This window comes from Anabrus simplex, chromosome 4, assembly GCF_040414725.1.
Source record: "Anabrus simplex isolate iqAnaSimp1 chromosome 4, ASM4041472v1, whole genome shotgun sequence".
Classification (NCBI taxonomy): domain Eukaryota; kingdom Metazoa; phylum Arthropoda; class Insecta; order Orthoptera; family Tettigoniidae; genus Anabrus; species Anabrus simplex.
Window position 1 is genome coordinate 40,218,267 of NC_090268.1, and position 27,198 is coordinate 40,245,464.

At 39.0% G+C, this 27,198-nt stretch overlaps 1 protein-coding gene across 1 annotated transcript in view; it reads left to right on the forward strand.

Annotated features, from left to right (window-relative positions):
• Positions 1-27,198, forward strand: part of SCaMC (Short Calcium-binding Mitochondrial Carrier) — a 513,715-nt gene that overhangs the window by 41,497 nt on the left and 445,020 nt on the right. The window contains exons 2-3 of the mRNA XM_067145049.2: positions 554-680; positions 20,795-20,882. Of these exons, the coding sequence (XP_067001150.1) occupies positions 554-680; positions 20,795-20,882 (215 nt within the window). The remainder of the gene's footprint in view (positions 1-553; positions 681-20,794; positions 20,883-27,198) is intronic.

A 27,198-nucleotide genomic window follows, 5' to 3' on the forward strand; every position in this document is an offset into this window, starting at 1 on the left:
AAAATCATTGAAACTTTCTAGTAATTTCCTATGTGACACAATAAGATTTTTAATATTCTTTTTACCTAAAACTGAAAGTCCTCATTCCAAATCAAGTTGGGAAATATTTGTCTGGTTACGGTACATCTTACCGTACCGCATTATGAAGATATGCAACAGGAACTGCAGAATATGCTATGTATTCCAACATCCCACAGACCAGCGTATTAATAAGTCAACAGTTTGTAATTATATTTGTGTATAGCATTTTTATTTGAATTTCATGTGATATGAGGAATCTGATGATATATCTTTTCAAAATGTTCTGTATTCTTGATTTTGCGTGCTGTCTGGAATATTGCATTATGTCACTAGCAGTTCACATATCACAGTTCATGGTTCACTGTTGTATTGGATTGATAACATATCTATTTCTCTCATTCTTTGGTTTTGTTATTAAACTAAGATGCAGCAGAGTTTGCTGATCTATTATTTAAATTTTAAGGTAGTGTGTGTTCATCATTATTAACTAGATTGATGTTTTCTTACAGTTCACCTTTCTTTTATGTTCCAGAAATTCCTTGAGAGATCAGACCAGAATAAGAGTGGAGACATTTCTCTTGCAGAATTCATTCATTATGTACGGGAACATGAGAAGAATCTTAGGCTTCAATTTTCTAGTCTTGACAAAAACAAAGATGGTAAGCTTTTGTTTGTATTTTGATAGTTTCTGAAATTGTTGAACATAAATTAAGTGTATTATCTTTCGGCATAACTATTCTTATATAAAAATATTGTAACATGTTGGCGAGGTAAATAAATGAATACGGAACCTGGTAGCGTCCTATTTCTAAGATTTATTAACTAAGCACTTGCAACACACACACACATGCACACGCGTGCACACACACAGCGCGCGCGCTCTCTCTCTCTCTCTCTCTCTCTTAGTTTCTCTTATGTTCCATCTGCAATGACACACACACGTCATTCTCGCAGGTCGGGCTGTTCACTGAATCCGTCAAACTCCGCAGTCTTCACATGTCGGCATCCAGTGTTCCCTTCGCGCTACTCCAGAACACCCAAGGTTCTTCTCCAGCAGCTGGCCTCAAGAGATACACACGCACGACGTCAACGAAACAGGAACAAGTCCTCAGCTCCAACAGGCAGATAGTCCATCAGGCTGACACCTCAGCCCAGGCTATCACTGACTGCGCTCACTCCTCGCACACTCACTCTGTCTCTCACTAACTCCAGGCAGGTCGTTCTTCTCTTATATACCTGCGCTGGCCCTTCTAGAATCGTCCGGATGCTGGATGGATCCAGGAACATCGCGAGATGGAACACTCCCGATTAATTGTGGAGTCATTTCCATACTCCTCTGCTGCGGGACCGCGAGCAGAAGCGAGTGGGGCTGGCCTAGCACTTAGCGCTGCTTGTGATTGGTGCAGCTGAAGCGTAAGGGGTGGGCCTATACGGTGCCGGGCCGGGCCCACTGCCAGTTGGCATGGCGGACGCTATAACCATTACAATATGTTAAAACCTTAAGTGGGTTGATGACCTTAGATGTTAGGCCCCTTTAAACAAGCAAGCAAGCAAGCAAGCAAAACCTTGATTTTTATATCTAGGGAAGTTGATCTGAAAAATAAATCTTCACCTTATTTGAAGACACTGCTTAATTTCATTAAGATTAAATGAATCTTGTGTGGGATTTTGTTATTACAGTACTTGTTCCATATGGCATTCATCCAATACAGAGATGGATTTTAGATTGTGACAGCAGCTTCAGCTTCTTCTTCTTCTTCTTCTTCTTCTTCTTCTTCTTCTTCTTCTTCTTCTTCTTCTTCTTCACTCCTGTTATCCCTTATTTGTGATTGGATGCGGTGATCATTCTCTTCCATCTTGTTATATCCATTGTATTTTTTATTTGGTCAGTCCTTTAGCCAGCATTTCATTCTGTATAATGGTTTGCCATCTGATCCTTTGCCTTCTCCTAGATCTGGTACCTTGAAATTCTTCAGACCATGACCTCTTGATTGGTGCATTCATCTCAAACTGCATCACATGGCCATCTCATCTCAGTCTGTACTGTCTTAGAATCACTGTTATTTTCTCCAGACCTGCAGCCTTTTTTGGTAACAGTTTCTTCTTTCCTGCAAAGTGATTCCCATTGCCCACCTCCCCCCTCCTTTGTAAAAGCCCATGTGTCTGCCTCATATACCAGGTGGCCCACCCACCCCTTACAGTCTAGTTTTATTCAACCACCGCCTGCTCGATCTGCATCCGATGGCTGCTTAAACTGCCTGCTCATTCCATACTCAAACGTGTAACACGCCTTACAAACAATCTGCCGCTAGATGGCAGCACCAAACGTACCCATTTACCGCGTGAATACAACTAGATAAGCATACCAGCAAAATTTAAAATCTGAAAGTAAGAGAAATATTAAAGAATTTTACGTATAAAGTGGTGCTCTAGAGAGTTATAGCTTCAGCACTTTTCGAGAAAGAGGTTTCGACGAACAAGAAAACCTGGAAACTTTGTCTGTATGGTACTTCCCTGCATTACTAAGTAGAGGTTTCACGACTTTGGCCACCACAGTTTCTGACACAAGTTCCTGGTGCTTATTGTTACTAAAACACTTTAAAAACTTACATTGGCACAAAGAAGGTAGAACATAGTTTTTTATAGTCTGGAGCAGACTTGCAGATTTCTTGCAGTACGGTAGAGCCGCCTCAACAAATTTCTGAAGCCTCATAATTAGGCCAATAAATCGTTGCTAGGGCTAGCGCAGCTATCAATGGGGATGAATTAAATGAGATAGAAACGTTATTCAAGCACGTGCTGCATTCTGTTTTTTCTTCGATTACACGCACTAAATAACCACACACTAATCCCTGGTAAGCAGTTTCCGAAGTGACACACACTGACTCAGGGGGCTCACGAAAATCTTCCAGTAAATCAAGTACATACTCAGGGAATAATAATAATAATAATAATAATAATAATAATAATAGACGGCCTATTAGGCGACTTGCATATCTGTGAAGACGAAAGCCCTGCCTAGGATGATTTCTAATGCTGAAGATACCACACACACCCCAGCCCCCGAGCCACTGGAATTAACCAATTAACTAAATAGGCCCTAATTGCGTAAATAATAATAGTAATAAAAAGAGCAGTATACTGACACGATTTTATACTGCTAGCAAAAGACTCCAGGGTTGGCTTTTTCCTCGGACTCAGCGAAGGATCCCACCTCTACCGCCTCAAGGGCAGTGTCCTGGAGCTTCAGACTCTGGGTCGGGGGGATGAAACTGGGGAGGATGACCAGTACCTCGCCCAGGCGGCCTCACCTGCTATGCTGAACAGGGGCCTTGGAAGGGATAGACAAGGAAGGGTGAACGAAGCTCCCGGCATTTGCCTGGAGGAGAAGTGGGAAACCACGGAAAACCACTTCCAGGATGGCTGAGGTGGGAATCGAACCCACCTCTACTCAGTTGACCTCCCGGGGCTGAGTGGACCCCGTTCCAGCCCTCGTACCACTTTTCAAATTTCGTAGCAGAGTCGGGAATTGAACCCGGGCCTCCGGCGTTAGCAGCTAATCACACTAACCACTACACCACAGAGGCGGACAATGGAATCTATGACAGCATATTATTCTGTTTTGTACCTTCACATTAACAGTACAGTGTTCCCAGATATTATATTACTTAGTATGTAATACTTCAAACCTTACGCTTACCATTTTCTGCAATGGTGTTTGAAGAGCTCTTGTTAGACGTCTCTGTGCTTGAATCCCTTCTCTTAATCATCGCTGAAATTAGCGGTTGTTTATAAGCTGGATGATCTGGGAAAGGGCTGGGTACAGATCCTGTTTTTAATTTTCGCGTTTTGCTGGTCACTTTGAAATCGTCATTTACGAAATGTAGACTGCAAACCACGGAATAATCAGAAGGAATCCATTTACTTCTCTTGCTGTTTCCTTCCCTGGATATAATACTTAACCACTTTCGACGCAATTGTGTACTTGAAGGTATATCATGGAATGAAATATCACGGCATTCTGATTTCCCTTTCTTTGATTTGCAGAAAGGCACGCAGCAGTACACCATTTTCACTGAAAACAAGTACAGTCTATCCTATTTCCCGCTATTTCATTCCGACAGGTCTGGAGCCGGTTGGTGCTGCCACCTGCTGTGGGTATTTGTAAACGGAGTGTTTCATTTAGTGCCATGTTAAAATGTTGCAATGAGCAGGCAGTATAAGCAGCCATCGGATGCAGATCGAGCAGGCAGTGATTCAACCTGCCGTGTTTACTACAATTCTAAAGAACATCAGTTCCTCTCCTTAAAACCAATTTTAGACCAGTGGGTCATATATGACCCATAGTGCTTGGATTTAATTTCTCTCACATAATGCCATTTTTCCACATTAATGATCACTCAGTAGTAATGCAAAAGGGACTTTCTGGAATGATATAATTATTTTCAAGAAATGGTCCCAAACATGTACACTTTGGAAAGTGCTGTATGAAACCTGTTTTGAGGTTACTGAAAGACAGAGTTTTGAAATTATTTGACTTTTATTATTCTGTTTGAATAGAGACGAATTATCCATAAAGCAATGTTCAAAAGCATCTAGAATAATGTTAGGGGCCAGCGATTGCTGATTCTAGAGACAGAGTATTCAGACTTCATCCTGTCTACGACATCAACGCCCCCTTTCGTGAGGTTATAAGAAGTAAGCATCTCGGCTTTGTTCGCTTCTTCTGAATCTGGGTCTATGTTATCTCCTTCATGCATCGTAGAAAGAAGTACATTTTTGTTTTTTCTTGGTACATATGAGAGAAGTGTTTTCTGTCCTCTATATGCAAACAGGCTAGTATTCGCTGTATGAGGCTTGGTTTGAACAAAAAATGGAGGAATTTGTGGTTTATTTTTCTTCATTGTTCCCACGATTGTAAGATTGTGGTTGTTGAGCAATGATTCGGCTAATGGTACTGAGGTGTACCAATTGTCCATGGTAATATTGTGTCCAGACCCGGAAATTCGTTGAACTAGCCGCTCGACTACACTTTTGCCACTGTTGCCAACTTGACAAGGCCCTTCCGGTTGTTTTCCTACGTAATCTTCCATTTTATACCTATAAAATGTTTTGGCATCTACCATGGAAAATACTTTGATGCCGTATTTATCCGGCTTATTTGGATTATATTGCGTGAATGGCCAATGACCACGAAACCCCTGTAACATCTCATCAATTGTGAGATATTCACTAAGTGAATAATATTTCATGCATCTGGTCACAAAGTCCTCAAAGATCTTCCTGATGTGAGTTAATTTATCAACTATCACCCTATTACCTTGATCATTTATATCATCAAACGTGTTCTGGACATTGTTAGGCGAAAAGCTTCAACACCCGTCCCATCTGTAGCCCATAAGTCCTTCAAGTTCAAATGTCTTGATTTGACTACACCTGCCAAATAAAGAAGACCAATCACAGCCTTGAATTCTACAATATTTGTATTGGCAGCGTCACGTGGCCGGCTATAGTTAGTCCAATTTTTGTCAATCCATACATTGGAATATGCTACAATTTCCTCTAGTACACCGTCAGGGAAATACAACTGTCAGGCTTCTAATGAAGATTGGACATGTCTTTCCTCCCTTATTGCACCTGGTAAATGAGAAGGTTTCACTATATTCCGTTTTCTTTTACAGCCTGTTTTACACATTACATGAGCATCCCACTTTGTTTTATTATCCTTACCAAGCAGATGTACTTGATCAGGCTCCACGCAAGGATTGTCTATATCATCTTCAGATTCGCCAGACTCCTCACTTTCCATATCGTGTTCACTTTCATTCACTGAATGATTCTCATCATCAGATGCTGTAGTGTCATCAAACGGTTCACAATCACTATTGTTATCTTCAAACAAATAGTGCCTTGCAGTACACTGTTGTTGAAGAGCTTGGTTCACTGATTCTTCTTTTTCTACGCTTCGCAGAAGTTGATCAATCCTCTCCATTTCCTTCGGATCCATGTTTTCTAACACGAAACATAACACTACACGCAGAAAGTACTATTAAGACTCGCAGTACAGAACACAAACAAAAGAATAACGTCAAACGCAAGGCCTCGTGCGCGGTGGAAAAGACTGCAACTTCTGTCGAGGTCAGAGTTTCTTCTTCCCGGTAACAATGTACAACAAATTTAGATTAACTGTTACTGCACTAGCGTTGTCAACTCTCCAGTGGAGGATAAGAGAAGCCAGAGCAAGACGAGATGTAAGTTCATTGCAGATTACAAGTGAATAAATGAATGTGCGGTCGAAAAGACCGCGCGGCGAGGCCTCGCGGGTTAAGAGATATATTAGTTCCACCTTTCAGTACAAATGGACATGTACTTTTTAATATGGCTTGTTATCCTTGATGAGTTAATGTACATCAGTTATTTGTATTGAAAGGAGGAACTCGCACATCTCTTAAAAAGTGAAAGATACGAAGAACACACATTACAACAGGAGGTGCATATACGGACCAAGAATAAGTATTGTATAGCCTGGAAACTGCTTGCTGCATTCCAAACCTTGCAATAGCTCACTTGGCTGGGGTGCGGTCAGAAAATGATAGTGGTCGAGGCTAGAGGGTATGGAGGTTTGAATATCAGGAAAGCACTTTTTTTCTTTTACTGCCAATTTCTTGGAATGAAGCAAGGTTGTATACTTAATAGTTTTCAGAGACTGATTTGTTTATGTAGCCCTGAAAGGACTGTTGGTTATGGGGCAAAGGGTAAGGAACTGTGTTGGACAAGGCCAGGTAACTTGTGACAGGATTTCAGTTACGTATGTCATTTAATGCAGCACCTGCTCAAATTGACATCCTCCATGGTCAATACAAAAATGAGTGCGATATTGTAAGGGCCATATGACATGTTGCAAAATCTCTGGTGTAATGGAACAGCATGACTACAATTGGCTGTTTCATAATAAATTTTATTGCGCACAATGTGCAAAATTTGCATATTACATCAAGTAAATAACAATTCAGAGAGACTGTTCTCTTCTTGCACTTCATTACGTGATATGTATCACACTGTTCGTTGTACAATACACATACACACTCCTGGCTAGCCCGGTGGTAGGATTTCTTGGCACAGATACGGTGATGAAAGCCGTGTATTGCAAAGCGTGTCACCTACTGTCTCAACTCATATTCCTCTTTCATCCAATCCTTATTTATCAGTGTGTCTGTACTGTAAAAGCTTTCCTCTGCCGAGTCCCTTTTCTCTCGTAGTTCTCGTAACAGTTCCTCATATGCTGGAGTTTGCTGTAGAGGCATTTATAGTCTTAAATCCTCTATCAAGAAGGTTTCCCGTGTTAAAACATATACGTACCTGGATCGGGTGAATTTAGATACCCATAGGACCCTCTTAAGGTATCTCGGTTTCATGCTTTCCAGTTCTCGTAGCTGTTTACATGATAGGTACTCCCATATTACTTCTAATCCCTATGTGAGCGTTGGTAGCACTTTGACTTGGAAAAGTTTCATGGCCGTCTCCATTGACATTCTTTGCAGATGTGTGATTTCACTTATGCTTCTAAGTGCAGCAGCTAATCTCTTCTTTATGTGTACTGAGAAGATCGTCCCAGAGACTTGTAGTGTGATCCCTAGATATGTGAACTGGTTTTTCGGTGTTAATGTATGTCCCCCACATGCAATGCAGTCCCCTTTCGATAAGCGTCCTCCTCTCCTGAATACCATTAATTCTGTCTTCTTTAGATTCATCCTTAGCTCGTTGTCATCCGCCCATTGTGTGATAAGCTCCATTCTGTTTTGCAAATCTTTTATGTTATCAGCGGCTAGTGCCATATCATCCGCATATATGTATATGCTTACATTTTGTGCTCCCTCTTTGATTTTTGTAGGGAGATCCTGGGTCAGCGCATTGAACAATAAAGGGCTCAAGGGGTCCCCTTGTAGCACTCCGATGGTTTGATCTATCCAGTCTGATTGGGATACCCCGTCACTGATTTGCACGTGGTTTGCCACTAGTATGTTAGCTATTAAATTCGTCATATCTGATCGTCCGACGAGGCTTTCCAGTTTCTCGATTAATTTCCTTCTATTGACAGTGTCAAAGGTTTTGGTGTAATCAATGAAGATTACATACTTCTTCCCGTGGGCTTGTTCTTTCTTGTATGTCCTTGAGCAGACAGCTCGCCGCTATCAGGGTGGATCTTGCTTTCCGGAATCTGAAGTGTTCATCAGGTAACAGTGGTTCCATCAGCTTAATTATTTTCTATGCTAATAGTTTGGTGAGTATTTTAAATGCCACCAACTCCAGGGCTATACCTCTGTAAGATTCTGGTTTACTCGTGTCCCCTTGTCCTTTATATAGCATCTTTATGACTGCCTTCTGCCATGCATTAGGTGTGTTACTGGATTCCACACACTTTTTCATTAGCATTGTCCACACTGGTTCTAGGTAGGGTAATGTAACTTTTAGATGTTCTGAGCAAAGTCCGTCTATTCCCGGTGCCTTGTTTACCTTGTTGAGATGGCCTTTCTCACTTCCTCACTTGTGAAGATTGTAGTTCTTTCTATCACTTTCCTCTCCTCTAACTTTGGTCTGGTTTCCTTAAGGGCTATCACACCTCTCATATGATTCTCCCAGGTCTGCTGGAAATCGCAGCTGCCGTGGTCTAAGTACCTTATAAGGGTTCTTCTCAGCATCCTTTACAAGCTTTTTGCCTTCCTTTGCCCTAAATTCCTGTCTTTTCAGCTTTAGTAGCACCTTGAATTTCTTCCTCCTGTCTGGTAGCATTCCACATCTCTTTTGTCTTTCGTTCTCCTAGCTGTGTGCAATGTTTCTAGCATAGTTCGCTTTTCAATGTAACACTCCTTGTTGAACCATTTTTGTGCTTTCCTGGTGTCCTCCCTTGCTGCATTTCCTTCTTTGATGAATTTCGTTATTCCTGCTATGGCCTCATCCAGATTTCCCTCGCTGATCTTGTAGTATGCGTGGTATCTTACCAGTGTTCTCCTGGAGCATATGTGGGTCCAACCTTCTCTGTATCCTTTGTGTTTTTATTTGTTTACTCATGTGTGTGTTTGTCTTGAGTGTCATTCTTACTGGTATACGTTTCTTGAGTGACGCTGCCTCATTTCTTATTAGAACGTTATGTTCCAATGCATCGAAACCTCTGAGTGTGATGTCTATGGTGCTTCCTCCGTTGTGGCATATGTATGTGAGTGCCTTTTTGTCATTCACTAATGTGAGCCCTTCCCCTAGCAGATAGTCCAGTACTATTTCCACTTTGTTATTCGCCTGTATAGTGTCTAATGCTCTCTGTATACCGTCTATTATGTCTATTGCACTGTACTGCCAAATTGGCTGTTTCATGTGTATACATCAGTATGACCACACAGGAAAAAATCTGGGAGCATAATTGGGCAATCTGGTGGGCCAAGCGACAGGTCCTCACCTTCCTATCCATTTATCAGAATACTTCACATGTGCAGGTGGTTCCAGACAATCACCGCCACGTGCATTGGAACTCTGTCATTTTTAAACCACATCCTGAGAGCTTTCACAGGTATACCATCAGGACCGGTAGCATTCTTAACTTTATCCAGTGTTGGCAGGGAGCCAAGTTTTTCTTTGAGTTCTCATTCTATTAGGCCATACACCTATTCAACACAACTGATTTCCTGATTCAGGAGATCTTCTAAATGCTCTTTCTATCTATTTATGATGGAGCGTTGATCTTTTAGAAGTGTACTGTTCCCGCTGTACCAGACTGCATTTCTACCAAAGTTGGTGGGCCCATAAATGGCTTTTGTAGCTTGGGAAAATTGCCATGAATCTTTGTCTGTTAGGTATTGCAGCTCTTTTGCTTTGGTTGTCCACCATGCGTTCTTGAGTGCACGGGTTCTTCTTTGGACATTTGCTTTGGCAAGACAAAGGGCTTCTTCTTTTGTAAGGCAGTTCATGTCTTTTTGCCATATTTGCAAGATTTTTCTCTTCCCTGAGATCAATGCTTCAATTTCTTAATTTTCATCAAACCAATCCTGATGTTTCTTGATCTTATATCCCAGCATTTCTTTGCAAACATTCCGGATAGTGGTATGTGCACACCCACTGTTTTTTTACATCCTGATGAGTCTCCTTCGACATTGTCTGATGTGTTCTCTGTATTGTGAGGTATATTCTGAAATTCCAAATTTCACGGTATTCTCTCTGTACCTTTTGATCAATTCTATACACATTAGAACAAGACGTGCCTATAACGTCTGCCATATAGCATATACTGCACCCATCCTTCAATAATACCATGGCCCTTGATGCATTTTTGGGAGAAAGAGCCATTATAATCAGACTTGCTATAGACAATTTGTAATGCCCACAAAAATATGCTGCACAGGAATTCACAGCAATAAACCTTAAGACAAGCTGTTTGTGGTGATACTTGTCCAAAGGTGGGAAATGGTGATATTGGTGTTGTGATTGTCACAGTCAATAATGTTTATCAATTATTGTGCTTAAACTTCTCAAATGGGCTAGTTAATGTACGATATATTGCCATATTGTTTATATGTAATAATTAGTGGTTGGAAGTTCATGCTTTGTAAACTGTATAAATATGTATGAATTTTACTTTACAAAGGAAGATTTAATGTCCTCCTATTCAATACATAACATGACTCCATCATTAGATTAGTCAAACATGTTTCGACTCATTCGAGCCATCTTCAGTGAAAAAAGAGGGTTAAAGTTATTTACATAATAGAAGCTAAAAATGTGTTAAAAACATACTGAAGGAACAAATGTAAAATAAAAAGACACAAGACAGAACTAAAAAAACAATTCACTATATACACGTTTCCATCATTATTATTTCGTATGACAAAATAAGGATACATTGGAAATGTAAATATTACAATAAGCAGTTCACAACTTCGTCGGTGGAGCTGTGTATATCTTGAATAGTTCCTTCAAGTCTTCTTCTTGGGCACTCTGTAGCAATGTGCTGGATGGTCTGGGGGACATTATCACAATCACAGTATGAGTTTTCAGCTTTTCCCCACTTGTGAAGCCAGAATTCGCATCTTCCTTAGTTTTTCCTAATTTTGTTTAAAGATATCCATGCCTTTCTAGGTAAATTGAAACCAGGCGGAGCTTTATATGGATCGTTAATTAAACCCAGCTGATCAGGATTTGAAGAAGAACAGTCTTCTTTCCAGGTCTGATCAGCATTAAAATGTGATTCAGCAAGCCTTTCTCCTAATTTCCATGATGGGTTCCTTGATTTCAATCTCACTGGTTTCTGAAATTTGCAGTCCTGATGTAAGGGTAGTTGAGGGTTGCTGTGACATTTCTTCCATTCTCTTACCAGAGCTGCTTCCCTTCGTATATGAGGGGGGTTGGATGTTGGATAACTCAGGTAGCCATTGTAGGGGTGTTGATTTGATAGTGCCAGATATTGTCCTCATTGTGTCATTTAGTTGGATATCAACTTTTTCAGTATGTGCGCTGTTAAGCCACACAGGACAGCAGTATTCAGCCACTGGATAAACTAAAGCGCGGGCTGAAATTCGTAGAACCGATGCGTTTACCCCCCAACCTGTTCCACTGAGGTTATGCAAGATGTTGTTTCTTGTTTTTATCTTTTCTGCGGTATTATGAAGATGTTGTTTATATGTCAGTGTCCTGTCCGTTGTGATGCCCAGATATTTTCGGCAAGGATTATATTTTAATCGTTGGCCTTTGAATTCCACTTGAGCTGTGTAGTAGATGGAGTAATAATCAACTTGTTTGAATCATCTTGAGTGAAAAAAGTTAAAATTTTTTACTTTAAAAAAATGCTATTTGTTCGAGGCATCGACCCATGTGGATCTTTTGCCCCTACTGGCACCATATTGTATGAAACTGCATGTAATTGGAATGGCGGTAGTGTGGAATATTGTGTATATGGAAAGGAAGATTAAGGACGTCACAAACACCCTGTCCCCAGGCCAGGGATATTAATCATTACAATTAAAAAACCCTGACCTGGCCGGGATTCAAACCCGGGGCCGCCAGGTGACAGGCGGACTGGTTGCCCCATACACCGCGGGGCTGGACAACATTTTTACATAATTGAAGTTAAAAAAGAGTGTTCAAACCTATGAAGAAAAGAATGAAAACAAATGGGATAAAACGGAAACGAACAATAAGTGTTTGTAGTGAGGTCGTGGACCTCCTAGTCTAATAATTTTGCAGCGTGGTATAATTAAAAACAGGACATAATCACTGTGTTAAACATTCAGAATTGACAGTCTGTCTCTGTAGAGTCACTATCACCATGAATAATTAAGAGGGGAGCGAAAAACTTGTGAATCTAAGTTTGTGAGGAAACACATGACAGGTGAAATATGTGACATGTGGTGGAAAGCTGCCACTGAATTTCAAATTTTAGAATAGTAGCACTCTCAAAAGGCCTGATCTTCTCAGTTTTAGCGGTCCCTTTATCAATGATTGTTTCCACTGTTGGCTACGTGTGTTTGCCTTATTTTAAATAGTCGGGAGGGCAGCGAAAAAATTGAGAAACTGTGTTAGAGAAGATAACAGAAGCATGGTAAACTTCATGTGACCATAGCGGAAACCGTTAATGAAGTTCCAATTTATTAAGCGCTTGTCCTCTCGAAACGGCCTGACCTCATTTATAAGCATTTATAAGCATAACAGGAAAGATAATACCCTTTTAAAATGCCACTTTAGGGCATAAAACTTAAAATATGACGCATTTACTTAAAAAGACAAAATAGGCATTTTATGCACAATAGAAGAGGTTATATTCTGTTCAGATATTAGTCATTTGCATAAATAATTTACCAGCACATTCATATAATGGTGGGGAAAAATATATGCAAATACATGAACTTCTGATCCCTAGTAATAATATTTCATTTATACAAGGTTTGAAAGAGACCCATTAATTTAAGTTAAATTTTGACTGAAATTCAGAGTGTTTTGCCTTTTATGCAGGTGAGTGTGTTTTTATGTAAAATCTAGATGACCCCGTGATTGTCTAGTAACTTGTTTAAAATTCTTCGGTTTCAATAACTGCTTGAAATCTGTAATGAACGGAAGCCATGACATGAGCAATATACTACTCGTTCTTGGCAACTTCCTTCCGAGTATCAACGGTTAGATCTCAAAGGTCATCTTGAGATCTTAGGGCAGAGTCAGGCCAGTCTCTTAAGGTTGAATTTGTCCTGTTCGGTAAACCATCTCTAGAGCATCGCTCATGTGTATGGGAGATTGGTTCTATTGAACAGCTACTGCACTAATAGGACCATAATATCACTCTTCATTTGACCGTAATGGGCTGCATCTGTGCGACCTTGTATACTGTAAAGTATTCCCATGGAAGGACATCCACCCCCATATTGGTAAAGGCACGCAATCACTATAGGAAGACTCCTTGACGCATCCAATGTTTTGTATACTTGTTCTGGATCATCATTTGCCAAGGAAAACAAAGGTTATTCTGAGAAAATAACACCGTCCCAATTGTAATTTATTTTTTCCTTGGTAAATGCTAGGCAATAGAGGTAATGTTCATCAGAGAACTTTGGTTTAATGCCGCACTTCTACTCCGCAGTAGAACAGAGTCATTGCCGAACAGTATTCACAGACCAAGGAAATCCAGTATTCAGAACGGATTCTGACATAATGCATCCACCAGCTCATTATTCTGTCCTGGTGTTGAAACAAGCCACAATCCTCTACCTGGAATTTCCTACTTGCATTATTGCTGAATTCGTCTTCTAGCTGTCATGACAGGAACCTGTCACCTGTCCTAGATGCTGTAATTTGACTCTATTCTATAAGTGCTATAATGGAATGTTGGTGTTAAGGCATTGTGTTAGAATGATATCGGTGGCAGGTTCGATATTGGATCAGTATTTTTTCATAAATGCTCACGAATATTCAGGTTAGTTCATTTGAGTAACGAGGTATATTAGACTGCAGTGACCTACAATCACTCTGGATCATGCGTGTTTACATGAATAAAATTTTTGTTTGCTGCTTCGCACATCTGTGTTCGAATCCCAAGCTGGGCCTTGTTTAAAATTAAATCAAAGCTTGTCCATTTGGTATACTGCCTTTTTTTTTTTTGCTATTTGCTTTACGTCGCACCGACACAGATAGGTCTTATGGTGACTATGGGATAGGAAAGGCCTAGGAATGGGAAGGAAGCGGCCGTGGCCTTAATTAAGGTACAGCCCCAGCATTTGCCTGGTGTGAAAATGGGAAACCACGGAAAACCATCTTCAGGGCTGCCGACAGTAGGGTTCGAACCCATTATCTCCCGAATACTGGATACTGGCTGCACTTAAGCGACTGCAGCTATCAAGCTCGGTATACTGCTTTTAGGTACTGCTGTACTCATCTTGAATAACCATCTTCTGTGACGGATAATCTTTTGTATTTGTGTGAATGAAACAGTGCCATTATTGTTATATATTTTTCAGCTTCATTTTGTTGGATGAGGAAGAGAAATATATAGTCCGGAGATGATTTGCCGACAGGATGAAATATATTATATAGACTGGCTTCCTTGTGAATTTCAGCCCAGTTTTAAAAGTGTGGACTGAGACAAAGTGCGTCGGAAGAACTGGCTTGACTCCGCCCAAGATTCCAAGGTGACCTTTGGGATCTAGTCCTTGATGTTTGGGAAGAGGTTATCAAGAGTAAGCAATGTATTACTTGTCTCATGGCTTCCGTTCCTCATAAGATTCAAGCACTAATCAAAACAGAAGGAAATCCAGTATTCAGAAATGGATTCTGACATAATGCATCCATACCAGATGTGCTCGCTATGTGGTTCGGATTCCAAGTGAAAACTATATGTTTCGGCTGCTGTAAAAATATAGTTAGCAGTCACTAACTCACTACAGTGAGATATTCTTATTCCATTAGAGTCAGTTAGCCAACTTCACAGTACTGTGCGACAGCTAGTAATGTCAAACATAACGACATTGAACACACAAAGGTAGAGACTGGGATTCAAACCTCAACTTACAACTACAATATCTGACACTATCCATTCGTTTTACAGGCTGAGGTAATATTCCACTGTCATCCTGTCAATAAAATACAGCAATCCTCATTATCTGCCTAATGCCTTCAATTATAAGAATCGAAGATGAGGCCATTCTGCTTAATATAATGAGGAACTAACATGTTTTGTGCTTTAAACCAGGGTCGGCCAACTTGCTGGCGTGTGGTGTAATAGGGCCCGTGTGACGTCGGAGAGTCCGTGTGACGTATGAGCGCAGAAGGTAGGGAGGCGCTGTCGTAGAGTGAGACGAAGAGACAGCTTCGCTTTGTAGTAAACACGTTCTGTGCTATACGTAGTGGTAGTGGTACAGTACTGCACAGTACATAAGTATGGATACACCGGGCACATCACGGTGCGACAAGCTACGTACCCCTCCGACCTTTTTATCTTTATGGGAAGATCTATATTTATTTGTTGAAAATGATAGGAATGCTACAGCTAAATATTTAGCTTGTAGAAAAGAGCTACAGTATACAAAAAGATATAATTTACAACGCCACTACAGTTTGTATCACGCTGCAGATTATTTTTGCTATTTTGTTTTACGTCGCACCGACAGATATGTCTTATGGCGACGATGGGAGAGGAAAGGCCTAGGAAGTGGAAGGAAGCGGCCGTGGCCTTAATTAAGGTACAGCCCCGGCATTTGCCTGGTGTGGAAATGGGAAACCGCGGAAAACCATCCTCAGGGCTACCGACAGTGGGGCTCGAACCCACTATCTCCCGATTACTGGATACTGGCCGCATTTAAGCGACTGCAGGTATCGAGCTCGGTACGCTGCAGATTATGATCGGTATCAAGGCGAGGAAAGGGTGCGTGTAATTACAGAAAAAAGGTAAATTAAATAACCCTGTCGAGCATTCGATCAGTGAGTCAGCAGTTTGACTGAGTTATAAAATTTCATATTTAATTGCAAAGAAACTTAAACCGTTCAGAGATGGTGAATTCGTAAAGGAATTTTAATTCTAGCAGGTGAGGAGTTTTGTCAAAATATCATTGAAGAATTTGAAGCTACCAGTTTGTCCGCACACACAGTGTCGAGAAGAATTCAAGACCTATTTGATGATGTCCGCCTACAATTAATAGAACTGACAAAAAGCTTCCGGGCATACTCCTTAGCAACTGACGAGAGCACAGATATTTCTGACATGGCCCAACTAGCCGTTTTCAACTGCATTGTAAGTGTTGTTGAAAATGCTTCCTTGCCATGGAACACTAGTTTCAATAGCAACAGATGGTGCACCTTCTATGGTAGGATGCAATTCTGGAGTGGTTGGGCTCATAATACAAAAAATGAAGACTCTCAATATAGCTCAAACACTTGTTCCAATTCACTGTATCATACATTTAGAAAATCTGTGCGAAAAGCATTGAACTGAACAATGTAATGACCGTAGTGGTTAGAATTACTAACCTCATAGGATCAAGGGCCTTACGTCATCGGCAATTCAAGGAATTCCTAGCAGAAAGTGACAGTGAACTTGGTGATTTGCCTTGTCATTGTGCTCTTCGCTGGCTTAGTCGAGGCAAAGTACTCGGTGCGTTTTTTTCAACCACGACAAGATGTAGCTACATTTATGGAGCAACAAAATGTGCCAGTCCCCGAACTACAAGATCGCATGTGGATTTGTGACTTTGCATTTCTTGCAGATTGAACAGGTCATTTGAATGTGCTGAATGTTTCCCTCCAGGGAAAGGGTTTAATAATTACAGAAATGTTTGACAGAGTGAAATCGTTCAAATTGAAACTGTGTCTGTGGGAGCGTCAGTTCATGAACAGAACTATTCCACATTTTCAAAAACTGCTTACAGTGTTTGAAAGTGCTACGGCTGAGGATATTGATAGGTATGTCAAAATCATAAAAAAAAACTTTATTTGGAATTTGATTCTAGATTTTAAAATTTGGAGTGTCTGGAAACTGATTTTCAACTTTTAATCACGCCATATTCAGTTGTTGCGGATAACGTTGATTCAGACCTAAAAATAGAGTTAATAGATTTACAGTGTGATAGAGAACTACGAGATAAACTTGTAAATAAGAAGGATTTGTGTGCCTTTTATAGAAATTTTTCACAAAAAAGGTTTCCCCGATTGCATAGGTTTGCAGCAAGAATGTTGAGTATTTTCAGTTCTACGTATGCCTGTGAACAACTCTTTTCTATTTTAAAAACAACTAAACCTAAACAGAGAAGCCAGTTGTCAGATCACAATTTGAAGTGTGCTCTTAAACTTAGTGTTTCTAAAAACATTAACTCCTAATACTGAAAAACTAGTCAACGAAAATAGACTACAAAAAATCAAGGAAACCCACGAGTGGCAACTGAGTATCGACATCATGAGGTAAAACATATGTTTTGAGTTTACAGATTATTGTACTATTTTTGTTTTAAAACTGTACTGTTTCTTACTATTAGCACTCTTTTTACAGTGCATGATATTGTAAAACACAGCAATTTTTTGTTCAATATTGGTTCCGAAGATGCACCGACAGAAAACAAGTTTAGTTTGTATATGTAGAGATAAACTTGCTTTATAACTCTTAAGTTACGTTACAATAAAATATGTAGAGAGAAATATGTACTACACATACAGCATTGTACCTGCAGTCCTTGGACCTCCCCCTACGAATGACGTTGTGTTTCCCCTCGCCCTTCTAGCCTTCACTTCTCAGTTACCGTACTAAGTACTTCGTTTCGCTGCCCGAACAGAGTGTGTGATGTGTTACCTGACATCACACGTACACGCAGTTGGCTGACTCTGCTTTAAACCATTAAATAATGTGTCTAATTATGTGCAAGTAGGTAAGAATAAAATAAGAAGAAAAGGTGCGCCTCTTCTCTGTGCTTTTCTTCCTACTTAAGCTATTAATGGACCAAATACTACTATCCACACTGCTATATAGTGTTGGCTGCAGAATGTATTATATGAAACAGTGTATAAATTCATTCAAATGTCAGAGTGAATTGATTCAAAGAAATGGCAAGCTCACAGCAAACGATTCAGCTGACTCGCAGCAAACAGTGCTGAGTGGCACACTCACAGATCAGTGAGACACAATACATAGACAGTTCAATATTGGTACACTGCACATTGGCGGGTAGCTGAACTTCCGCTGCAGTAAGACACAGAACCATGCCACATTGAAAGAATTGTACCCTATGCCATAACGGACTGCTGCTCTCAGTTCATTTGAAAATAATACCCACTTGCATTCACTGTCCTCTTCTTACATGGAGCTTTAAATAATAGTTGGATTTATTTGCAGTGTTAAAAAGGTAGTCAAAACATAATTACAAAGTACATAGCTAGTCAGTAGGTAGGCTATTAGGTTATTCTGTTTATTAGTTTAATGAATCAATCAGTCACTATGATCTGCATTTAGGGCAGTCACCCAGGTGGCAGATTCCATATCTGTTGTTTTACTAGCCTTTTCTTAAATTATGGCAGAGAGATTGGAAATTTATTGAACATCTCCCTTGGTAAGTTATTCCAATCCCTAACTCCCCTTCCTATAAATAAATATTTGCCCCAATTTTTCCTCTTGAATTTCAACTTTATTTACATATTGTGATCTTTCCTACTTTTAAAGACACCATTCAAACTTATTTGTCTACTTATGTCGTTCCACGCCATCTCTCCATTGACAGCTCGGAACATACTGCTTATGATAAAGCACTAGCCATGCATCTTGGTAGGTGTGCTGTTTTACCAACGGATGAGCACAACTTAGCACACTGGGGCGAACCTGGAAAATTTATAATGTCCAATAATGGACCAACTATATTGGTATTACATACTGTTTAGTCAAGCAGCTCGTCTCCTTTCTCCCATGTCTTCCCAGCCCAAACTTTGTAACATTTTTGTAACCCTACTCTTTTGTCAGAAATCATCCAGAACAAATCGAGCTGCTTTTCTTTGTATTTTTCCCAGTTCTCAAATCAAGAAATCCTGGTGAGGTTCCCTTACACTGGAACCATACTCTAGTTGGGGTCTTACCAGAGACTTACATGCTCTCTCCTTTACATCCTTACTACAACCCCTAAACACCCTCATAACCATGTGCAGAGATTTGTACCTTTCATTTACAATCCCATTTATGTGATTGCCCCAATGAAGATCTTTCCTTATATTAACACCTAGGTACTTACAATCATTCCCATAAGGAACTTTAAACCCATCAACACAGCAATTAAAACTGAGAGGACTTTTCCTATATGTGAAACTCACAACCTGACTTTTAACCCCGTTTATCATCATGCCATTGCGTACTATCCATCTCACAACATTATCAGGGTCATTTTGCAGTTGACACTTGACAATTCATTCAGCTCAACTCTTTAGCCTACCCTATGACTGTGAGTCATCTTCATGACCACTCAAAATTATCTGTTTTATATTGGGATGAACAGCTCAGTATTCTCTCCGTTCGTACTTCGCATCATTGCACAAGATCACAGGTGTACGTGGACAGTGACTGAGCCGACTGACGCAATAGTTTAACTAAAAAGAGATTGAATCAGAAAACCAGTGGACTGTCCTACATCTCAGGTAGCCTATACAAAATTTCCACTAGAATCCAGCAACAAGCAGCGATATTCTTCGTCGTTGTGGCAAAAATCAACTCCTTGGGAAAGCTGGTTGTTGCACGCACTTCGAAAGGCTCACGCACAAGGGGTCCAATGCGCTTTATTATGCTAATCATACTGCATTAAGTTTCCAACCAACAATCCACATGGCTAACCAGAGAAATACTTCAAGAAGATTGACTGATGAAGTCGCCATGTCCTTCCTACGACAAAAGGAATGAGGAGGAGGACTAAACAGTTTCTCTTGTTGTATAATAGCAAGAAACTGAAATAGACGTCTTATTGACAAATCCATATTGCCAGATAATAACAATGCATAGCCATACAGAAAGGTTAAAATAAGTTTTTATGTACACATCTTCTTTTTTTTTTGCTTGATGTTTGTGCATATGATAGTGATAACTGCCAAAATAAACTTTTTGCTCATATGAAATACTCTTCAAAATACAAAACAAATACAATCTTCTGTTTTTCATTACCAAATGTTGGAGATCACTGCCGTAACAAATTTTTCATTCATATGAAGCTGTGTTCAAAATCAGATATTCCGTACTAATTTGATTAATGAATAATGGTGAGTGATCACTGCCAAAATAAATGTTTTTATTATAAGGTGTCTTTTTTCAAAAAATAAAACAAATGTCCTCGTCGATGCAACCCTTGAACAGAGTATGAAACTTCAACATGCATTGAACTCTGGTCTTTGATTTGTTTTCAACTTGAATGAATGAATGAATGAATGAATGAATGAATGAATAGATAAATAAATAAATAAATAAATAAATGAATTAATTAATTGAAAGATATAACTCTTAGACAAAACAGTTGAACTTAATGGTGTGTTCCTCACTCTCTACGTACCACACACTGAGGCGGGAAGAGGAGGGATGGCAAGTTTGTTACGTGACCAGAAATCCTTCCACTGCGGAGAGGTGTGCAAGTTCTTCACTGTCGATGATTGTTTACGTAGCAGTATTGTAGAATGCCAGATTTGAAAGGAAAAACAGTAGGAGACATTACTTTTGTACTGCTATTGTAATAATGGTATAATATTATTATTTATTTCTGAATAACTACCTTCTTGTCATTTTTGTCATTCTTTTTTAAAGGAAAAATTGATGTTGAAGAACTTATCAGAGCGTTCAAAGACTTAGGAGTTGAAATTGAGAGAAGTGAAGCTACAAATCTTCTGCAAAGGTATGTAATATTTTCTTATCCTTATCCATTTTATTACATGTTGGTACACTTGTTCCTGTATTTATATAGGTATTTTCTACTTTCTCTTGTTTCACTTTTTGTGATTTAATTTGTTGATCTCTTTGTAGCATCTGTTTGGACCCTATTATCTTTTAATGAGTTCTATTCACAAGAGGAGGAAGTACTTTGCGAATTTTCTTTAGGTGAGGAGGATGCTGAAGTTGTGTAGTGACTAATAACTGTGTTGTTGGAACCCTGCCATCTCAACAATGCCTTAATTTCATAGGAAAGCCAGAAAGTAAATTTCTTTATAATATAACCCTTAAATGAAGGCATGCATGTCGCTGTTACTTGTCTACCTGCCAGAATAAAGTCCTTCCATTGTATATGTGTAGCTACACTGGACAAGCAACTGAAGCAGCAGTGTATAGAATGTAGGAAATACACTTAATGCATGTCCGAGAAAAAGTTACTGTTTAACAAATGTAACGCTATATCTGTGTCGGTGTAATAAATGTCTTTTCATACGCTATACATATCATCAGTGGCATTTGCAATCATGTTGATGTTGGTATACACCATTTCATGCATCCTAGTAAGCCGATGACCTTAGATGTTAGGCCCCTTTAAACAACAAGCATCATCAAAAAATCCTAGTTTTTCGAAGGGAGTTCAATATATAATGCAACATTTTTTTTCTTTCTAAAAGCAAGTTTGTTTTATTGAGGATTCAAATACACCATGTTATTCCCTAATCCTTTTGCTACAATACCCTATTTTTCAACATAATCTCCGTTCATTGCTACAGCCTTCATCATCGTCATCATCCATGTCCCACTCCAGTCGTCTGGCTGTGGTTTGCTACAGCCTTACAACACCATAATGTGATGGTCTGTATGCCTGCATGGTACCACTCGATTGGTCGATGTTGACGCAAACGTCGTGCTGCATCGATAACTTCCCCATCATCCACGTAGTACTTCCCATGGAGTGCATCCTTTATTGGGCCAAACAGATGGAAGTCAGAAGGCACGAGATCCAGGCTGTAGGGTGGTAGAGGAAGAACAGTCCATTGAAGTTTTGCGAGCTCCTTTCGCCTGCTCAGACTTACGTGAGGTGTTATGTTTTACAAACTATCCACTTCATAGTCGTATCGATGATATAATCTAATGGTTTTGTAAGAAAATATTTTCCACCTAATCAATACCTTTTTATTTTGCATTTGCCAATGTATAATATCATTAAAAATAACAGTACATGTTTCGATCGCTTAGCGATCATCATCAGGTGTATACACAAAAGCTTAGATAAAAAAGCATTAAAGTAAACACATAATAAAATCCTTGTTGACTTAAAGAACTATTGTTAGTAAAGGACGTATAGGTTGGAGGGGGGGTTGGGGGGGTGATTGCGGCGGTAAGTGTACGGGTGTTACAAGGAAGTTAATTGTAAAAAGTTAAAAAAAACTTCTAACTTATTGAGCTGAAATGTCTTTAGTATCTATTTAAGTCCCGAAGGCATAATTAAAATCACTTATTGTTTCAGTACTAGAAGTGGGTGTTGTAATCTTGAAGAAATGTTGTTAACTAGAATGTGCTTCTTCTTTCATTGAATTCTAGCCTTCTTCCTAATTGTATTGTACTGTGCTGGAAAATGTATAGAAAAGGTTTATCCACTTGTTTGTCCTTTTCTAAGTTCAAAAGGTGGATTCACTGTTGGTTTAAGTTAGTAGTTGTATTCACAGACATTTCAGCTTGTTGTACTATTACACCAGATCCAGAACAGTAGATAAGACCCACACCCATAAAGACAGGGAGTAAAGAAAGTGAATTGGACAGGGATCGCACAACAAGCTATCTAACCTGAAATGTCTGTGACTACAACTCCTAGCTTAAACAAACAGTGAATCCACCCTTTGAACTTAGAAAAGGACAAACAAGTGGATCAACCTTTTCTATACATTTTCCAGCACAGTACAATGAGACTAGGAAGAAGACTAGAATTCAAAGAAAGAAGCACATTCTAGTTTTAAAACATTTCTTCAAGATTACAACACACACTTCTAGTATTTAAACAATAAGTGATTTTAATTAAGCCTTCAGGACTTAAATAGATACTAAAGACATTTTAGCTCAATAAGTTAAGTTTTTTAACTTACGTCCTTTACTAACAATAGTTTTTAAATAATTTTTAAGTCAACAAAGATTTTATTATGTCCTTGCTTTAATGCTTTTTTATCTAAGCTTTTGTGTATACAGCTGATGATGTTTGCTAAGTGATCGAAAGGGCCGATGACCTTCGATGTTAAGCCCCTTAAAACAACAAGCATCAAGTGATCAAAACATGTACTGTTATTTTTAATGATATTATAAATTGCCAAAGGCAAAATAAAAAGGTATCGATCAGGTGGAAAATATTTTCTTATGAAACCATTAGGTGTTATGTTGTTGTGGAGAAGGCTCACCATGCTTTTGTTCACTGCCAGGTCTCTGTAGACATTCTGCAAGCACCTATGAATTATCTGTGATGCCCTGGTTTTCTGCCAAAAGAAACTCGATAACTGCTCTCTGGTATACACCTCCGATACAGACGCCATTTTGAAGGCTAGTTATAGCACTGCCACCTATTAGAAATTAATGAAACTCTACGAGATGAAGCGGGAATATTCAAAGGTGTCCCAACAGAATTCCAATTTTTTAAAACCAAAATTGGCCGAGAAATAAAATGTGTTGCACTGTATATTGAACGCCCCTCATAATTGCATGCTAGAGTGTCAATAGGGACATGAGACTGACAAGGTCATACCACTCGAGACGGCAGCCTTCTAACAAATGATGCACACTCATTATCCCCTTATTGATGGTCTCACTACATCATGCAACACAGATTTCCACTTTTAAAAGGATTAGCAAGTACACCAGAAGAGTTTTTAGACGAGGATTTTTCCACCTCAAAATTCACATGTCTTTTTAATATGTTAATTATGATCATTATCTTTTAGTTCCACTCATTTTTTGGTGTTTTTATTTGTTTGCATGTATATGTAATGTTTTAGCTTCTACTGAAGATGATGGCCTTTGGATAGGGTGAAACATATTTAGACATTATCCATCTAATATAGATGGTTTTTATATTTGTAAAGTGAAACCCCACAAAATTGCCAGAGATAAAATTATACTTTTCTAAACCAATTTTTCATGTAGATTATGGATGTTCATCAGTCACATTTTACGAGGAAACTTTGGATAATTTTGTTGTTAGCCATTTCTGGGAAGCCAGTGTCAAAATGCTGAAAATATATTAGTGTAACCCAGCTCAGACTTCCCTGCGTGGGATGTGTTCTGTTCCTAATAGCAAATCAAGTCATTCAGCAACTACAGAATAAATAACCCCAATTTAAATATTATTATTAAAAATGCTGTACCGAGGTCTATACCTGCAGTCGACTAAGTGCGGCCAGTATCCAGTAATCAGGAGATAGTGGGTTCGAGCCCCTCTGTCGGCAGCCCTGAAGATGGTTTTCCGTGGTTTCCCATTTTAACACCAGGCAAATGCCGGGGCTGTACCTTAATTAAGGCCATGGCCGCTTGCTTCCACTTCCTAGGCCTTTCCTATCTCATCGTCGCCATAAGACATGCAGTAAAATATGCCTCACATCATTTTATACAAATTCCACTATGGTAATAGACTGTATTGCTTGTGTAATTTCACCCTTTAGTTCTTCTATAGTATGAGGATTATTTTGGTAAACTTTGCCCTGTAGGGTTCCCCAAAGGTAATAATCACAGTAAGTTAAGTCTGCTAATCTAGAGAGCTGTAAACCTGTATTAATTATTTGGTCCTCAAAATATGGACGTAAAGTGTCTATAGAAATAAGAACAGTGTGGATTGTGGCACCATTCTGTTGAAAATATCCATAATCCATTTCTTCCTGTGTCAAAATTGTTCTCACACATTTGAATTCACGTGCTCATTGAAAAATTTAAGCTCAGTTATCTGCCGCACACCATGTCTCTGTTTTAATGGGATGTAATGGAATTTACTGTACAATATACGGGTTCTCAGTACTCCACAATCCCATATTTTGAGAATTTACATGTTCAGAAAGATGTAATCAAGCCTTGTCAGACATAAACATTAGCTGTGGATCCAAATTTCCATTGCAAACAGTTAACAGAGCCTTATCCTTACACAAAATAAAATTCATTATTAAAACCTATATTATCAACCTAATACAAGTACTGTATTTTGGTTCCTTGAGGAAATTCCACCTTTACAATACCATGATTATTAGTTGATTTGCATACAGTGTCAGGCTAGTCATATAGATCAGACCTAATGCAGTTTTCTCACTTGCTGTCAGGAGCATACCAATACTAAAAAATAACAGATTTTCAGCTATCACCCATGTGTCTGATTTAACCATTCATTCTCACTAATAGAACAGGATTTATCTATTTTCCATGTAACCCGTAGTGGGTGACATGGTACGTGAGCTGCAAGAAAACGTTTAAGTTTTTATTCTGGATGAATCGAACTATTGGACGGCGATCTCAAGGGTGTTTCCTATACATCAAGAAATTGTAATTTTATTTTGTTTTCTCGGTGAAAATGTTTTGTGTATCTCAAGAATTTTTTTTTTCTAGGTAAAGACTATCTGAAAATTATTTTGAAAGAAAATTATTTAGAAACAAACTCTTTGGACATTTGAAGGAAAAATGTGTTATTATGTTTTGTGTATCCCAAGAAAGTTATGTTATTTTTTTTCCTAGGCCAAAAGATTATTGGATAAGACTGTTAAAGAACTTTTTAAAAATGCCTCAAGATATTTAAGATATTTATTTGATTGTTCAATTATTCCAGTGATAACTAGAAAACTTGCAGATTTTCTAATTTGGTTTTGCTGATTTTATGTTTTAAAATTTTGGTCCAGTTTAATAATGAACTCCCTATACTGACACGTGTAAGAAATTGATGGTTCAATTGTTGCATCAGCAATTTCTTCATGGCTTGTCGTTTGCTTGATGCCCATATAAGGTTAGGGTTTTTGTAATTGGTTGTAATTAGAAGTGTTGTAATTGGTTTAACATGGAGGTGTTTTCCGATTGGCGGTTTGATATCGAACGATTTCTGGTATGATGTGAGGTACGCGTGTGCTACCGTTTTCTTGTCGTCTTTCGTTTTCGATCTTCGACGGGGTCGGACGCGCGGTGCGTGCAGTCCGGGCCTATGGGGCCAACCTACCCTAAGGTAAGCAGGTTTAATTATTTTAAAATTTTGTAATATGTGATTTTGTTTTTTCCTTTCTAAATTTAACTTTCATGTGTTTCGGCCTTTCTTGTTAAATTTCGCGAAATGTAAATGTTCTCATCCTGCCAGGAAATCACCTCGAATCTTAGTTTGGGCTATTTCATTTATGCCTTGTGTTACACGAGGCCACCTTTTGTTTGGAGGTTTTCCTGTTTTAAAATTTCTTTTATCCTTTATGTTGCAATGTGTTAATTTTCCGTCAGGTTGCCTCCAGTAGCTCTGTATAATGAAATTACAAGAAAAGTCTGTAGTTGTCCTTTGATGGACCATCCAGAAGATTGTTTGTTATATCCTATCTGGTTTATTGTTCAAGATTCAAGTTGCAGTTGTATTTTGTTCCTTTTCACGAATTGTTTTCTATAGGTTTCTGTTCTTGTTTTTCTAATTATATTTTATACGAAGGGTATGGGCGAGTACGTTCTTTTCCTTACAACATCCTACGATCTTACAGCCTCATAGGGTCCAAGTCCGCTTTCCACACTATTCCTGTCTGTAGTTGTCATTTAGACCTTTAAGTTTTAAGTATCCTATCCGCATCTTTTATTTTATTTACGATTTTATTTTAAATCCAAAACGGGTAACCGGTAAATATCAATCCAGGCTACATTTGTCAAATCAGGCTACATTCCATACAATTAATAACAGTGTTCTGTTAAATATTTATGAGAATATTTTTATTCACATCACTGAAAGATATAACCCAAACGGCAACTTGAACAAAATAATATAAAATCTCAATACAGTATCCTTTTTTTGAGGAGATTATTAACACATTTTTCATAATGAGCAAAAACCTACTGTAACAAGTACACTCCCCTACTCCCTCTTCTCAGTCACATCCTTCTCTACCCCTTCATACCTCCGCCCAAACACTTGCTACTTGCAGCAGACAGTCAGCTGTTCTCAGTCCAACACAAGGCCGCACGCAAGCTGGCCACGTCGAAGGAAGACTGGCAAGGAAGTAGGTACTTGGATACATTCATTATTTCCAATCGCACAAGCAATT